A 15,971-nucleotide genomic window follows, 5' to 3' on the forward strand; every position below is an offset into this window, starting at 1 on the left:
GTAAGGGAGGGCAGTTAAGGGTGGCCAGGCTGGCAGAGGAGGGACGTTGGGGGCAAACAGGCTGGCAGGGGAGCAGTTAGACATCAATCAGGCTGGCATGAGAGTGGTTAGGAGGTGATCAGGCTGGCAGGCAAAAGTGGTTAGGGGCAATCAGGAAGGCAGGCAGGCAAGCAGTTGGGAGCCAGCAGTCCTGGATTATGAGATCCCACCAGTAGAATTGGGTCTAAATGGGCAGTTAACCATCCCTTAGTGTAGGGGTGTCGAACTCAATCAGAGAAGGGGCCAAAATCTAAAATCCAGCCTAAATCGTGGGCCGAATGGTTTACTGAACAGTCATAAACTGTCATTGTGATGGAAACGCAGCGGAATGCAGTGATGACAGCGCGGTGCGGGCCACATTGCAAGGCCTGGAGGGACGGATTTGGCCCACGGGCCTTGTGTTTGACACATGTGCCTTAGTGGGTCCCAGAGTGGAGAGGGTGCAAGCTAGGCTGAGGGACAACCCCCACCTACCCCATGCACGAATTTCGTGCACTGGGCCTCTAGTTTTATATAAGGGACTTGAGCATCCCTGGATTTGGGTATCCACAGGAAATACTGGGACAAATTCCCTGTGGTTATCAAGGGATAACTGTATTCTAAAAATGTCAATTCTCCCTAAATTGAACTATAGTTTTAATGTAAACCCAAGGTTCAAAAAAATTCCCAACAAGATTTTCTTTGACTGAAATTGACAATCTAGTTCTACAATTCACATAGAAATGCAAAGAGCCAAGAATAATTTAGACAGTCTTGAAGAAAAAAATATGGCATTATGGCAAAGAAAAACAAATGAGCCACTGAAAAAATAAGAGTCCAGAAATAGATTCACATATATAGCCTCTTAACTTTCAACAAAAGTACCACTGCAAAGCCACAGAGAGCAGGGTCTTAAAAATGAGGGCCGATTAACTGGGTATTCACCTAGCAGAAAATAAACCTTGACCCTTTGCTTAATTTCACCCATAAAAATAAGTTACAGTTGGGCTGTAGGCCTGTGTGAAAGCTAAAACAATAAAACACGTAGAAGAAAACTTAGGATAACATTTTCATGACCTTAGGGCAGAAAGCACCTCTTTAACAGCACATACCAAGCCAGAAGGAAAAAGTCTGATAAATTGAACTTCGTTAAAATTAGTTTCTGTCTATCTGAAGATGCCATTAAGAGAATGGAAAAAAAAAATGGAAGGAGATTGCATCTATATCTATATCTATATTCACACACATATACATACATCTATAGGATGTCCCAAGACTATATATACACACTTTGAATAATTATAAAGGCAATATTTATTAAAATGCATTTCATTTTCAAAATGGAGCTATCAGCTGTTAAAGTGTGCATACATGCATATATATATATAATTTTTTTTTAATGCTCACCCAAGGATATGCTTAGAGAAGGGCAGGGAGAGAGAGAGAAACATCTGTGTGAAACAGAAATACTGATTGATTGCCTTCTATATCTGTACCCAGAATATAGAAAGAACTCCTACCAAACAATAATAAATAACACAGAACTCACTTTTTAAAAAAATAGACAGAACGCTTCAACAGACACTTTACGAAAGAAGACATCTACATGGCCAATAAGCATATTGAAAGGTGTTTAAAATCATTATTCATCACAGAAATGCAAATTTACATTCCAATAGGATACAACTGCTCATCAACCCAGAATGGCTAAAATGAAAAAAAAAAGACAGACTATTCCAAGCGCTTGGAAAGACCCGGCACTCTGCATCCTGACCCAGTGTTCCCGTGAGAGCGTAAACTGGTACAACCATGTCAGAAAGCGTCCGCTGGACGGGACACCCAACAAGGCCATTCCTGGACTGTGCGCCAGTGAGAAGTGCACATGGACGTGCACACTCACAGCAGCGTGATGTACCCCCCCCCCCCCCCAGGCTGGAAAGAAGCCGAGTGCTTTCTGTGTGTCTTTCCCTCACCGGTGAGCAGGAATGGCCTCCCTCCTGCTCCTGCAGTCAGTTACCATCTCCGTTGTAACTCAGGAGGGCACTGGGCGTGGAAAGTGAAAGGTGAGGAGCTGGTGAAGTGCATGCCCGGTCCAGAGGCACTGGAGCGGGTGAGGAGGGACTCCCCAGAGCGCCAGAAACAGGAGCCGGGCGGGCGGCCAGAAGAGGAAGTGCCGAGCCCCCGGGACTTCCCAAAAGGGAACACAGAAGAAAGGGCCGAGTTTGTCCCTGGTCTTCAGGGACTCTGCCCACCTTGCCCCCTACGCCTTCCTTCCTGGCCTCCCCACCGCCAGCAGCAGCGACCCTGAACCCCACCCTCGTTCCACTACGGCCTCTGTGGCTCCTCACTGACCTGCAGAGAGAACCCCCAATCCCTGCCGTCAGGAGCTCTCAGGATCTGCTGCCCAGCGCTCCCGCCACCCCGTGCCCGGCCCGGACTCCAGACGCACCGGGTCCGGACAGCTGGCTTCCGGGCCCGTGCACTGTGTCTCCGCCGCCCGGACTGTCTGCAGGCCGAGGCGACCGGCAGCCGCCTGCTCCGTCTTCCAGAGCCAGTTCAAATGTCACCGCCCGTAAATCTCGGCCTCTGCGGAGCGTGAGTCACTCCTTCCGCTCAGGTCCCTGCCTCCTGCGCCCGGTGCCTTCGGCGGCGTTCGGAGCAGCACCCAGGCAGGGCCGCGTGTGGCCTGCGTCCTGACACAGAGGTCTCGGGGCCTGACACACGGCGCCCAAACAGTCCCTGCGTGAGCGGCTGAGGGAGCGGCCGCGCTCTCTACGAGTAGTGATGGATGCTGGAGCTTAACCTCCACGTTCAAAGCCCCGAGGACTGTGGTCCCCAGTGAACCCTTCCTCTTCCTCACTCCCTCTCTTAGACGCGGGGCCCCGGGGTCTTTGTGTTCTCCATGAGGACAAAGGCGGGTGCTTCAGCTTGTTTCCCGCCTCAGGGTCCCTGCACGTGCCACCCCCCCGCCTAGGACACTGTTCCTTGTGCGTTTTGCCTTCTCCTTCTCGGATGTCAACCCACTCTGCCCGGAAGGGGCCTCCCCGGCTGCTCGCTGGCCACACACCCCTTTGTGTGTCTCGTGTCATATCAGGATCGGTTTTGTGTTCACGACCTCTCTCCGTCCGCAGAGCCTAAGCTCCCAGGGGCTGGGAAATGAACTGGTGCTGTTCACCGCAGTGCCTAGAACGGGGCCTGGAGCATAGCAGGTGCTCAGCAAGTAGCTGAAGAAGAAGGGGGAATGAATGAAGGAATGAATGAATGAATGAGGCTAAGAATCATTGTGTCCAGTCATACACGGAGCAGCCCTGAGAGATCTCTGTTTCCCCGTCAGCTTCATCGGTCTAGGTCCTGCCCCCCACGCTGGACAGCACCCTCAGTGCCCAGGGTCTGAGGGACCATGGCTGCCGTCATCAGGTTAGCAACAAGGACTTCAGACAGGAACAGCAGGGTGCTCGGGGCAGCAGCTGGTTCCCACCAAATGGGGCTCTCAGAACGGAGGCTCTGCCCCTCACTCACAGTGGGACCTTGGGCACATCTCCTCCTTTCTCTGAGCCTCAGTTCTCCCCATCTGTAGAATGGGGACAGTGCCCTGTGGCCTGGCCTGGCTGAGGGTCTGAGGCAGGCGCTGGGCACACTGTGGGCGTGTGGGTAGTGTTACTTTATGTGTTTGCCTGTGATGAGGAGCGGGCTGTGGGTGTCTAAGGCAGGCAGGCCAGGACATGGGCATCATAGCTCAGGCAGTAGGAGCGGGACCTGGGAGGCAGCGTCTGGCCTTCCCGAGGATGCACAGCCTCGGAGCCTCGGGAGCTCTCAGCCTCCCTCCCCGCCCCGCCCGGGCCCTTGTCCAGACGCCTGTCCTCACCTGGACAGCCTTTTCCTGCCGGCACTTCCCCCAGCCTGTGCCACCTCCCCTCGCTGAGACGCACCCCGACTCCCAGCAGCCGCCCCCTGCCCGTGCCATCTCCACCTGCCCCACCACCTCAGCCTCGCCCACACTGTGCAACCTCTCTCCCTCCTGCAGCCACATGGCACTCCAGCCGCCTTTCCCCAGACCAGGAGGGGCTGGGTGTAAGGCGGAGGAAGAAAACATGCTTTCAACCACAACTGCTTGAGGCTGAGAGGTGGGATTGAGGGGTGGGGGTGGGATTGGGGGGTGGGGGTGGGGGGCAACTGCCGTTGCCCCTTTCGTGCCCAGCAGGCCCCGCCAGCCTGCCCTGGCCTGGCGCCAGCCTGAGTGTCCCTGCTCTGTGCTGGGGAACGTTTCCGGGTCCCAGTCCCAGTCCCAGTCTCCATCATCAGGCAGAGGAGGAACTCGGGGCCCAGAGAGGTGCAGAGGCTCGCCCCAGGATGCACAGCGAGGAGGGACCCAGGCCGTGCTGGTAGGCTAGCCTCACTCTGTGGGGACAATTTGCATAACCAGATCCCCCTGGGGGCTGCGGGGCCAGCCACTGGGCTCCTGCCGCAGGTGCTGGCCATTGGGGCCCCCCGGGGGCCCCCTGCCCACACCCGGGGAAGTGCATATTCTCAGGTTGCTTCAGAATTTCCACGTTTACTCAGAGCTCTCTTTTGAGCTGTCATAAAAAGTCCCTCTGGCTGGGCGCCAGCGAGGGGTGGGGGTGGCTCCTCCCAGCTGCCCTCCCCCACCCCGGGCTTGGGCGGCCCTGGGGGGCGGGGGAGAAAGGTGCATGTGAGGAAAGGGCTGCTAGGGAGTCCTGGTTCCCCGTCTCCCAGCTTTCTTCCCTCTGCTTGTAGACGGCTTCCTGGTGACCCTAGAGAGACCCACGCTCGCCGAGCCTCATTCCCCACCCCCCCACCCCCCCAGCATGGGGAGTAGAGTCATCGTAAGCGCTCTCACTTATTGAGGGCCTTGCCCTAGCTTGTGCCAGTGTCCTAGCCAATCACAAGGGGATGGTTGCCCATCACACTGAAAGTAAAACCTCAGAGCGGCCATTCCCTGAGCCCTGCTGTGCTCTGGCCGCCCCGTCCTCGCACGGGCCGGCCGGCTGTGCCCATGCGCCCGGGAGCAGGGCAGCGCTGGCGCACAGCCGTGCTCAACAGATACCTGCGGGACAAAACCTCAGGACAAGCTCGGACAGGCGCTCTGCGTCCACACAGCAGACGAGGAAACGGGTTCAGAGGGGCTTGTGGCTGCCTCGGGTCACACCGCTGGGACTCAAACCCAGGCCTGGCTGCTTCCAAGCCCCGTCAGCCTCCCTGAGGCTCTGCTCCCGCCCTGAGCTTCTTCCTCTCTTCATCTCTCCCTCTCTCTCTCCCTCTCTCTCTCTCTCCCTCTCTCTCTCTCTCTCTCTCTCTCTCCCTCTCTCTCTCTCTCTCCCTCTCTCTCTCTCTCTCTCTCTCTCTCACCAGGAAGGCCGAGGTGCTGCAGAGAAGCTGGTGCCTCTTTCCACCTCCCCCAGCATGCCCCACCCCTGCCCACAGCCTTGGGGGGCTCCAGCCCCCCTCTTCCTCTCCGGGGAGGGGCAGGCCTGCAGCACCCCGAGGGCTCAGCCTCCGCCTTGCTTGCCCCTCTCCCAGCCCTGGGTCTCATCCACCTGCTAACACGGGGCTCCTGGGTGCCCCATCCAGACCCCCTGCCCCGTGTGGGGTGGGCAGTGCCAGGGCTTCTGGTCCTGGGGGTCCAAACCCAGCTCTGCCTCTTACAGTTCCAGGTGACTGGGAGCAAGGTTCTCCCCACTGAGCCGCACTCTCACCCGTGAAATGAGCTGAATGAGGCCAGCAGCCTCCCCTGTGTTGGGGGACATGGGAGGCCCTTGAGTGCCTGCAGCGTGCCGAGCGCCGAAGCCAGGGAGGCCGGACCAGGGGGCCAAGGGAGGCAAGACGGTGGCTCCCGAGGGGGCCCTGCACCTTCTCTTGCCCGAGGAGAGTGGTCCTCCCCCCGCCCTGAGCTCCAGGCTCCACGGGCTGTAAGTTCCCTCCTGGGAAGGCCTCCAGCCAGCAGCTCTCCTGTTTCTATGACTTCAAATCCTCACAGCCCGCCCCACAGGATGGGGCAGCCTTTGTTCCCATTGTACAGATGGAACCACCGAGGCTCCATGGAGCTGGAAGAGCCACAAAGACTTGCCAAGCTTACCCAGTCCCGCATGGCTGGGCTCTGACCCCCGGTTTTCCCCGCTCCGCCATGTGCCTCCGAGAGCCCTGCACTTCCCCCGGGGACTCAGGTGCTCTCCCCGCGGCCTGGCCCCGTGATGCCCCTGCCCCAGACCCCCCCGAGGCCTGACCCCGTGATGCCCCTGCCCAGGCCATGCGGGTGCCCCCCTCCCCCAGTGGCCCCTGCCCCCTGCCCTGGGCCCTCTGCTCTGGCCGAGCACAACTTGCCATCCTCCATGAGCCCTCGGTTCCCACTCCAGGCCTCGCTGACCCACTCCCCTGCCAGGCATGTGCCTGTCCCTGCTTTCGCCTGTTTCAGCCAGAAACGGGCCCACCCTCCAGGGCTCAGCCTCGGCCCCAGCCCGGCGCACAGCTCCCGTGTGCCCCCATCGCCTGGCCCCCTTCTTTCATGCGAGAGAGGAGACAGCACGTGGAGGACAGGACAGCCCCAGCCACTTGCTTCCCGCTGCCTGCGTCACCCTGGGAAAGTCTTCCCACCGCTCCTAGCCTCAGTCCTCTCTCTGGGAAATGGGCACACCAACTCATGTGAGGCATCAGGTACAATGAGGGGATAAAACTCAGAAGTTCGCACACGGTCAGTGCTTCCCACTCACCCCCAAATGGCCCCTAGCAGCGACACAGTCACACCACCCACCCTGCCCCGCTCAGCTGCCCAGAACACCGGGACCGTCAGTCACATTTGATCTAGAACCGGCTTTCCCCCCCAGCGCCCTGCGGTGGGGACGCTAGTTGTACAGAGTCCCTGGGCCGCCCGGCCATGCCTGCCCCGGGCCCCCGGCCGCCACCCCACAGAGGCCCTCCGTGCTGAGCCGGGCTGAGCCGGAGACGCCAGCCCAGCAATGCCGGCCTCACTCATGTCCCAGCCGTGCTGAGGGCCCAGGATCCCTCTCCGCCCTCCACTCAGCAAGGCCGGGCCCTCCGGGCAGAGAGGGTGCCCGTGCCCCTGCCCAGCGCAGAGGAGTTACCTGCCATTCCAGCTCCTTCCTCAGAAGTCCATTCCGCAAGCTCAGGGCACTCCGTGGCTCCAGGGGGCAGCGGGCTCCGTGCGGAGGGAGCACAGGCAGGGCTCCCGGGCAGCAGTCCACACCCCACACCGAGTCATCCACCAGACAGGATGCCACCTGTGCCCCGGGCAGAGGGACGCTGGGCCCTGGGCAGGCAGGCCACGCAGGGGTCAGTCACGTCCCAGAGCGGTCAGACACGGACAGAAGAGGGTCATCGTGGGGCAGGGACGGGTCGCCTGTGCAGAGATGGGCAGACGGCAGGCAGGGGCTGGCCAGGCAGACAGGCGGGAGGCAGGCGGGCAGAAGGTCAGGCAGGCTGCCCCTGGGGCTCAGGGAGCAGCAGGCAGACATGGAGCCCCGAGCCTGTCAGTGGCTCGGCAGAGGGCCCCCCGTGGGTCCCTCAGAAGCAGCCGCCGCTGACATAGCTGCCCGGAGTGTGTGCAGGGTGAGGAGGAAGGAGAGGAAGAGGAGGATGTGGTGAGAGCTGCCCACTGCCCCGCCCACAGAGCAGCTGGCTCCTCCCAGAGGCAGTGAGAAAGAGGTGGGAGGGCCCACTGCTCCCCAAGGTCATGACCCAAAGGCAGGCAGGCAGGAGGGGTGTAGAGGTGCCATACTGGACAGGGAGGCCCTGGAGGTCCTGAGCGTCCAACTCTCAGCTCAGAGAGACCAAGAGCCCGGGTGCCCTGGTGCAGCCATGGCAGTGACCCCACCGCAGCCCCTCTCCCAGTCTGGTGTGCGTCGCTGGGCATGCTGCCTGGGGGCCCGGGGGAGGTCTGGGACCCCAAGATTTTTGAATCCAGCCTGTAGCTGCAGGGCTGCAGGGAGCAGGACCCTGCATCCACACCCTACAGGAGACAATCCCTTGGGCATATCACATCACCTCTCTGAAGGCCTCCCTTTGCCCATCTGTTAAATGGGGACACAGCCATTGGACGGGGTTTTGGGGAGCAGCCATGACACATGGGAATTTGGGATGAAAACAGAGAAAAGGATTCTAAAGAGGGTTTTCATCTTGCAGACGAGCCGGGGGCCGGTGAGAGGGTCAGATCTCTCAGGCCGACCTTGGAAAAGCCAGGGTGCAAAATTCAGCAAATGCCTGCAGCAGCTTCAGGGGGCAGGAGCATGGCGGCGGCCGTGGCTACTCTGACTCTTTTACAGTTTGGAGGCTCCTGGGTGATCTCGCTGTATCCACAAACCCCGTGAGGCAGACGAGGTTATTCCCATTTCACGGGTGGAGAAATTGAGGCCCAGAGGGCGGAAATGTCACACACGCCGAGACGTGTCCCCGCCAGGGTTTGAACCTGTGGAAATGGGCCCGGACGAGGGGCTCAGGGCGGACGGGCTGGTGAACGGTGTTTGGATGGCACGGGCCGGCTCAAACCGCACGTCATCGCTTCCCCACTGACTCATTTTTGGGAAACAATTTGCAGCTCACCCACATGTCCGGTCCAAAGGGGGAAAAGAGAAAGCATCTTACTGTTTATTTCTTCTATTTTTCTTTTTCTTTCTCTGGTTGTTTTTGAGGAACTTGGCTGATGGGAAGGATGTGGCATTCTCTGGAGAACAAGTCTTGGGAGATAGCCAGCTCTTTACTTTCTGTCTAGCCATCTTCTGGGCGAGGTGTCTGATGCCCGGGATCAGAGGTTGGCAGCAGCGGGAAGATCCAGAGCAGGGGGGCGGCGCTTGCTCTGTGCCCAGGACTCGCAGGATGCAGGAGCTCACCCGGAATGAGCCGAGAAAATCGTTATTTATTTCCGTCACCGCCGTCCTCCTTATTCACAGATACAAACACTCGGGCCAGAGAAGTGCAGCGACTTTCAGACAGCCAGACAGGCTGGGCACAGACAGCGGCAGGTACAGAAGGCCACCCGGCTGGAAAGCCCCAGGCTCCTAGCAACGGGCAAAACTGGGAAAACAGGGACCTCGCCCCCAGTGTGACCTTTCCTCCCTGGCACATGGCTGGTCCTGTGGTTTGGACACTCCCCTGACCTTCCCGCCCCTGGCAGGCTGCTCATCGTGCAAGTCAGACCCCCTTGGAGGGGGGAGGCGGGGAGAGATAGACCAGGGGCCAGAGAACAGCCTTAAGCATTTTTAAGGGGGACAGTGAGCTCTGACCCGCATGCATCAAATACATGGAGGCCTCCTTTGTGTTTCGGCTCCAGGCCCAGAGAAGCAGCAAAACCAGACAGGCCACCCCATGACCTGATGCATGACCCCCTGGCACCGTCCAATCAGCGGAGACCAGGACCCTGAAAGCACACAGCTGGGAAGCTGAGGACATTATGTTTGGATTCTCCCCTGGGACCTCCCCTAAAGTCCCTGCCCTCAACAGCCCTTTGGACTGAGGACCCCGCTCCTCCCTTCCCCCCACCGAGGTCCCCTCTCCCCAGGAAGCACACCTGTGCCTTCCCCTCCCCTCGCCTGCCCCCCAGGGGTTGCCTTCACCTTTCTGTCTCCTGGGCTCCAAGGGCCCTCCTTCTGCCTCCACAGCTTGTTTCAGAGCCCGTTTCCTCTATTGCTCACTTCTCCCGCCTCTGTGACTTTCCAAACAAACTTTCTCTTGTGCTTTGTCTTGGCCCTGAATTGTTTCTGAGCCAGAGCTCAAGAACCAAGGACGCCGAACGGGGGTCCGATCATCAGAAGCATTCTGGTGCTGTTCTGCCACACAGCTGAGGCTGAACTCAGTCCCCTGGGCTCCTGAGTTTACATTGTTGACTCATTTAGCTTTCTTTTTAAACGTATTTTTATTGATTTCAGAGAGGAAGGGGGAGGGAGAGAGAAATGGAAACATCAATGATGAGAGAGAATTATTAATCAGCTGCCAGGGAGCCCGCAGCCCAGGCACGTGCCCTGTCTGGGAATGGAACTGTGACCTCCTGGTTCACAGGCCCATGCTTAACCACTGAGCCACACCAGCCAGGCTGCTCTTAACATTCTTGGTCACTCATTTCTCTTCTGGGTGTGTATTAACCTCCCCTGTCTTTCTCTCTCCCCCCTTCCTGCCTGTCTGTCTTCATCCCTTATCTCCACTCACCCACTCACCTACCTACCCACTCATCATTCTTCGTTTTTTATTTAGAGAGAGAAACATCACCTTTTTGTTCCACTTATTTATGCATTCATTGGTTGGTTCCTGTATGTGCGCTGACTGGGGATTGAACCTGAAACCTTGGCATATCAGGATGACTCTCTAACCAAGTGAGCTACCTAGCCAGGGTCCCCACTCATTCATTCTTCTATCCACCCACCTGCCCAACTACCTGTTCTCTCCTTCCCGCCTTCCACCCTCCAATACTGAGCAGGCCCTTGAGTATGCACTGCGGATACTGTCAGGGTTTTGGCTATGGTGACAGACTGTGAAAGAATTCACAACGAAGGGAAAAGATGCAGAGAGGAAGTTTATTTTACTTTGAAAAGCTACAGTTTGCTTGTTTTCCAGGAGACAGTCCAACAGATGTCCTAAGGAGGTGTCTGATCAGTGTTTTTCCCCAAGTCTGTAAAACATGCCAAGAGCAAAAGTTATGAAGAGTTCAAAGAGGCTTGTTTGAAGGCTTGGGGGTGGGCAGAGGGGGGAAGGGAACTTTCTACTAACTAGAGATTCCTTGGTGCAGATTATCCCTGAATTGTGAAAACAGCAGGGAGGAGGAGGATGCAAGAATGTAGCCTTGAGAGTAGCTTCTCTTGTCCCAAGGTTTGAACAGAGTTGTTTGAGTTTTAAAATCTTGGAGTTTAATTACCAGGTGCTTCTCATAAATTGTGGAAAACCATAGCAAAGAAAAGGAAAGGCTTTTTTCTGTGCTTACAGATATCCCGCAGAAATATGTACAAGTGGCAGCCCTCATGGAGCCTGTATGCTAGTGGGAAGTAACAGACACAAAGAAATAATGGACAAACTACACAAATGTTCATAGGAACTAAACTAAGTGTCATCGAAAGCCAATGAGGGGGCAAGGTGGTGACATTTAGGGGCAGGCTGGATGGTAAGAAGGACCCAGCCTTGGGGAAACATTTTAGGCAGAAGGAACTGCAAGTGCAAAGGCATTGAGATGGGAAGGAAATGTGGCTTGCTCCAGAACCCTGAGAACAGAGTGACAAAATAGAATGAGCAAGCAAAGGGACACCAGGGGCTGGGGTCACGGAAGTCACACATCTTGCGTACCACATGGGGCCTCACAGGGCAATGCATGGAAGGTAGGCTTGGTTCCAAAAGAAATTGAATCATCTGAGGTTTTCATCCGAGCAGTGGTTTAATTCAATTTACATTTTCAAAAGAGTGCTCAGGTCATAATTCGGCAAGTGGATGGGATGAGGCAGTTAAGTGTAACTCCTTGTGTTTAAAAAGTAGATGCTTCTGCTGTGGTACATTTATACAGTGTACACAGTGGAATACTATGCAGCTGTAAAAAAGAAGGATCTCTTACCTTTTGCAACATCATGGACCTGGAGATTATTATGCTAAGTGAAATAAGCCAGTCAGAGAAGGAAAATATTATATGTGGAACCTAAAGAACAAAATAAAACAATGAACAGGATAGCTCCAGAGGCATGGATGCATGGGACAGACTGACAGATCTCTGAGGGGAAGGGAGAGGGGAGGGTGGGAATAAATTAACCAAAGAACATATATGCATAGCCCTTGGACACAGACAATAGTGTGGTGGCAAAGGCCTGGGGTGTGGCTGGGGCTGGGTGAAGGGGGGCAAAGGAGGAAATGGAGGACGTCTGTAATACTGTCAACAATAAAAATAAATTTTTCTAAAGGGAAAAAAAAAGTTAATGCTTTTGAAGGTTGACATTTAACAGTTACCACGACCCCTTCAGAAATAGATCTGGGCTGAGAGAAGAGTGCATTGAGGGGCCCCTGGTGCCTGTTTCTGTCTGGTGTGTGGCCCCCAAGGTCTCAGAAGGAGGATGTAATTGGATCTCTCAACACCCTCCCAGCACCTCTTAGAATTCAGAGGTGGTCACTGGGGAGGAAGTGGTTACATTTGCATTTCAGCCAAGGGGCCTGGGGAAGAGGGTGGGGGTGTGTAATTGAGACAACCCCACCTTCAACCCATTTCCTCCCTTTTATTTTAAGTTTCCTTGGGGTATAATTTATATAGAACAAAATTCAGACATTGAAGCACACCATTCAAATGTTTTTTTGTTTGTTTTAAATATATTTTTATTGACTTCAGAAAGGAAGGGTGAGAAAGAGAGATAGAAACATCAATGATGACAGAGAATCACTGATGGGCTGCCTCCTGCACGCCCCCTACTGGGGATCGAGCCTGCAACCCAAGGATGTGTCCTTGACTGAAATCGAACCTGGGACCTTTCAGTCCATAGACTGATGCTAAATCCACCCAGCCAACTCAGCCAATGGTTTTGTTAACGAAAAAATCATTGAAACCTGTAAAGATTTTTTTGTGTGAGTTTATTTGAGCCTTACTGTCGACATATGCCAGGAAGCAGAACCTCGATGATCTGATATAATGCTAAGGAAAATGGCGGGTTACATTTCTATATTTATACATTGCAATCAAAGGAAAGGGATGTAGGTGAGTTACATGAAATTCATTGGTAATACATTCGGGAGGTGGGACAGAGCCAAGCCAGGAAACCTCTGGGACAGGGTAAAAGGTGAAATGATGGACATGAGCTTCTTTTACAGAGATGGATACAGGATACTTAACAGTTGACAATTAACTTGATAACAATAACAATGAGGAATGTCTCAAGGCCATTTGTTGTGCCCTGAAGGGTCCAGTGTAAAAAGGAAGTTACAAGTTACCCTAACATCTCACAGATATGTATCTCAGATGCTCAGTAAAAGATCAAACTTGATCTTCGTCAGGTGAAATATCTGGGACATGATTACCTACTATAACCTGTTAGATATTTAATTTCAAACCATCTTTTGTGGTTATCTTAGGTCTCTGGGTTTGCAAGACTGCCAGGCAGGCCTTCTCTGAGCTTGTCAGGTTAGCATGTGGCTCTTTTCTTTCACAAGTACATCACTAAATTCTCTAGGATTATAAACTCTACATGTATCATACAGGTAAAAAAAACTTTGAATAAAAAGACAAATGGGAACGAAAGAGCACAAAATAAAAGTAATAATTCAGGTGATAGAGAGCTATTCAAACATGAAGGTAAAAACGCCTTCTCAAAGAAACCTAGTGCCAAGACAACACCGAAGAGACACTTGCAGAGTCCAGTGCTAAGTTATAAGTGAATAACGCTGAGAAAAGTAGAAGAGCCTGAAGTAACAAAATACTTTGAAAACAATTTCTATTGCTATCTATTGTTTTATAGTTTATTTGTATTGAGATTACTGGAGTCATATTGGTTATAAAATATAACTTTTAAGGGTACAATTCCATAACACATCATCTCTACTGTGTTTACCATCCAAGTGAAGTCTCTTTCCACCACTATTTACACTAGTGTGCTGGTGATAGCATTGGAAAATACTGCCCATCTTGCCAAAAACCAATCATTGTCCCATTAATAGAAAGATGTAAAAGCCTGGTCAACCTTGAAGCTCTAAAAGGTCAGAACCAACCACTCCCTATCTAATTGAGACAATGGTAACTGAGGCAACTTCCCCATCTTGTAATCATGTAAATCCTTACTGATATGATAATCCGCTTATTACCTGTCTAAGGGCTATAGGTGTCTCCCAAACCTGCTTAAGGGTAATGGGTATATCCCATAGCCTCAATAAAAGGGATAGCAAGGCCAGAGCCTAGTGGTAGTCTTCCCACTAGAGGTGGACTCCTGCCTGGTCCCCCATTTTCCCAAATTAACTCTTTTCCAGTCTCTCTCTTCATTTTAGTGTGCGGCCTTCTCCAGAAACCGGACCCTGAGTGGGCCCTGAACCACATGGGTGTGTGAAGGGATCCCACACATGGTTACATGAGGAAAGACCCAGAGGCAGGGCCTGCTGGGCATAAGGAAGATTGAGAAGGCTAAATCATGGCCAGTCTCTAAGGTAACTGCTAAGGTTTGGAAGTAAATACATATTACTCTTAAGGGAGGAGGCATAGTCTGTGGTGGGTGGGATGTAGAATGGAAAAAGACTATAGAGCTCAAACCCTGGTGAGAGTCCAGCTGTTTCCAGAAGATATAGCTGGGGTCCTACAACAAGCCTAGAAATGAGGCCTCTGGCTTGACAGGAGCAGGATTCATGACAAGGGCCAGAAGCTCCCTCTTTTCCCAAGCCTCTGGGGCCATGATAAGGAAAAGCGTGGCCAAAGAGAAACTGGCTTGTAAAAATGGAGGAGACTATTCCCCATAATGGAGGGTACTCCATAAATGATACAGGGTTGTGTGCAATTTTCAAATCCACATACATGCACCAATATATACCTCACATATAACTCATGTTTACACACCAGTTAAATAGGACTGCCAATAACATATATATAAACAATACCACTTTCTATAAGATGTAAATGTGAGCCTCTTACGTGAAATGTAAGCCTGATTTTATCTAAGCCTAATTTTCTCAGGTATTGCTTAGCCTCACCACTGGAGAGTATTAGGAATGTGCTTATCCTCAACATGAAATCATTGCCTTTTTTCACTCAAGTCACCTAACCTCTAGTGTTGATATGAAGTAAACAACTTAAAAATTTCAAGTTAATGGTGGTGTTTCCATTGGATAAAGGGGTCACTCTGGCCAGTGTGTGTGGTGGCCCTGCAGTCCTGTGAACACTAGCTGGGTGCAGGGGGTGCGCTGATGTCACACACTGGTCATAGAACACCACTGAAACCATGGCAACAACTCGCATCATAACTGCCCTGGTGGTGTCCTAAGCCCTGGTCAGAACAGTGAGTTGGTGAGAGAGGAGAGGTCTCTCAAGTGTCTTGTTATTGATAGTGATTTGTTCATATTGATTGTATTTGTTAATTTGATTCTTTGTCATCACCATCTGACACACTGAGAGCAGAGTTTGGGGGGGAAAGGTATCTGATTTCAGTGACTCTTTAAAGAGTTGAACCATGAAGCATAAAAAAAAGCAGAAACATCTGGAAGACAAGTATTCCATCAAAACTTCAAGAATGTCAAGAGGTATGTGTTACACACATTCAGGTACTATTTTCTAAAGAAAGAGAGAGAGAGAATTCGTAGTTTTGATGATGGAGGGAAAGAGTGAGCAAGTGAGGAAGGAAGAGGGAGGATGGGAAGAGAGAGGAAGAGGAGTGAGGGGTGGGTGGGAGAGAGAAGAAAAGAGAGAATGAAAGAGAAGGGGAAGAGAGAGTGGGTGGTGAAAGGGAGGGAAGAAGGGAGAAAGAAAAGAAGGAAGGGAGGGAGGTTGGAAGGGAAAGAGGAAGAGAGGGAGGGTAGGAGGGAGGAAGGGAGGGAGGGAGGGAGAGAGGGAGGGAGGGAGGCAGGGAGGGAGGGAGACAATATGAGACTGAGATGGATGTTTGCATGTTGAGGGCCCAGGGAGCCTGAGAGTAAACTCAGATGCCCGAGTCCTTGTCACTGTGGTTTAGGACGTGTGCTACCTAAACCTGTCCCTCTGGGTTACTCTGTTAGAGATATAGTGGTTGATTATCGATAGAATAATATTCTTAGAAAATGTATTTCCCTGTATTTGATTTCTGCCTAAAGGCACTGGTAAAGTAAGTGTTGTTACTAGTTTTCTAATAGTATATTCTCCCGTTAATAAAGAAGAAAGTCTGGCTCTTAGAGGTGAGGAATAAATTGGGGGGTTGGGTGGACTTTGAACACTTAAACTCATTGTGTAGGGATGAGAGTTTAATGTCAGAAATTATTTACACAGAAGTAAAAAAAATTGTTTTTTGATTATGAAGATGTAA

At 52.9% G+C, this 15,971-nt stretch overlaps 1 protein-coding gene across 1 annotated transcript in view; it reads right to left on the bottom strand.

Moving 5' to 3' along the window:
• Positions 1–7,598, bottom strand: part of IL21R (interleukin 21 receptor) — a 36,994-nt gene extending 29,396 nt beyond the window's left edge. Inside the window, exon 1 of the mRNA XM_036413012.2 lies at positions 7,116–7,598. Within this exon, the coding sequence (XP_036268905.2) occupies positions 7,116–7,122 (7 nt within the window). The 5' untranslated portion in view covers positions 7,123–7,598. The remainder of the gene's footprint in view (positions 1–7,115) is intronic.
• Positions 7,599–15,971: the final 8,373 nt, after the last annotated feature.

This window comes from Pipistrellus kuhlii, unplaced genomic scaffold (assembly GCF_014108245.1).
Source record: "Pipistrellus kuhlii isolate mPipKuh1 unplaced genomic scaffold, mPipKuh1.p scaffold_m20_p_48, whole genome shotgun sequence".
Lineage (NCBI taxonomy): Eukaryota > Metazoa > Chordata > Mammalia > Chiroptera > Vespertilionidae > Pipistrellus > Pipistrellus kuhlii.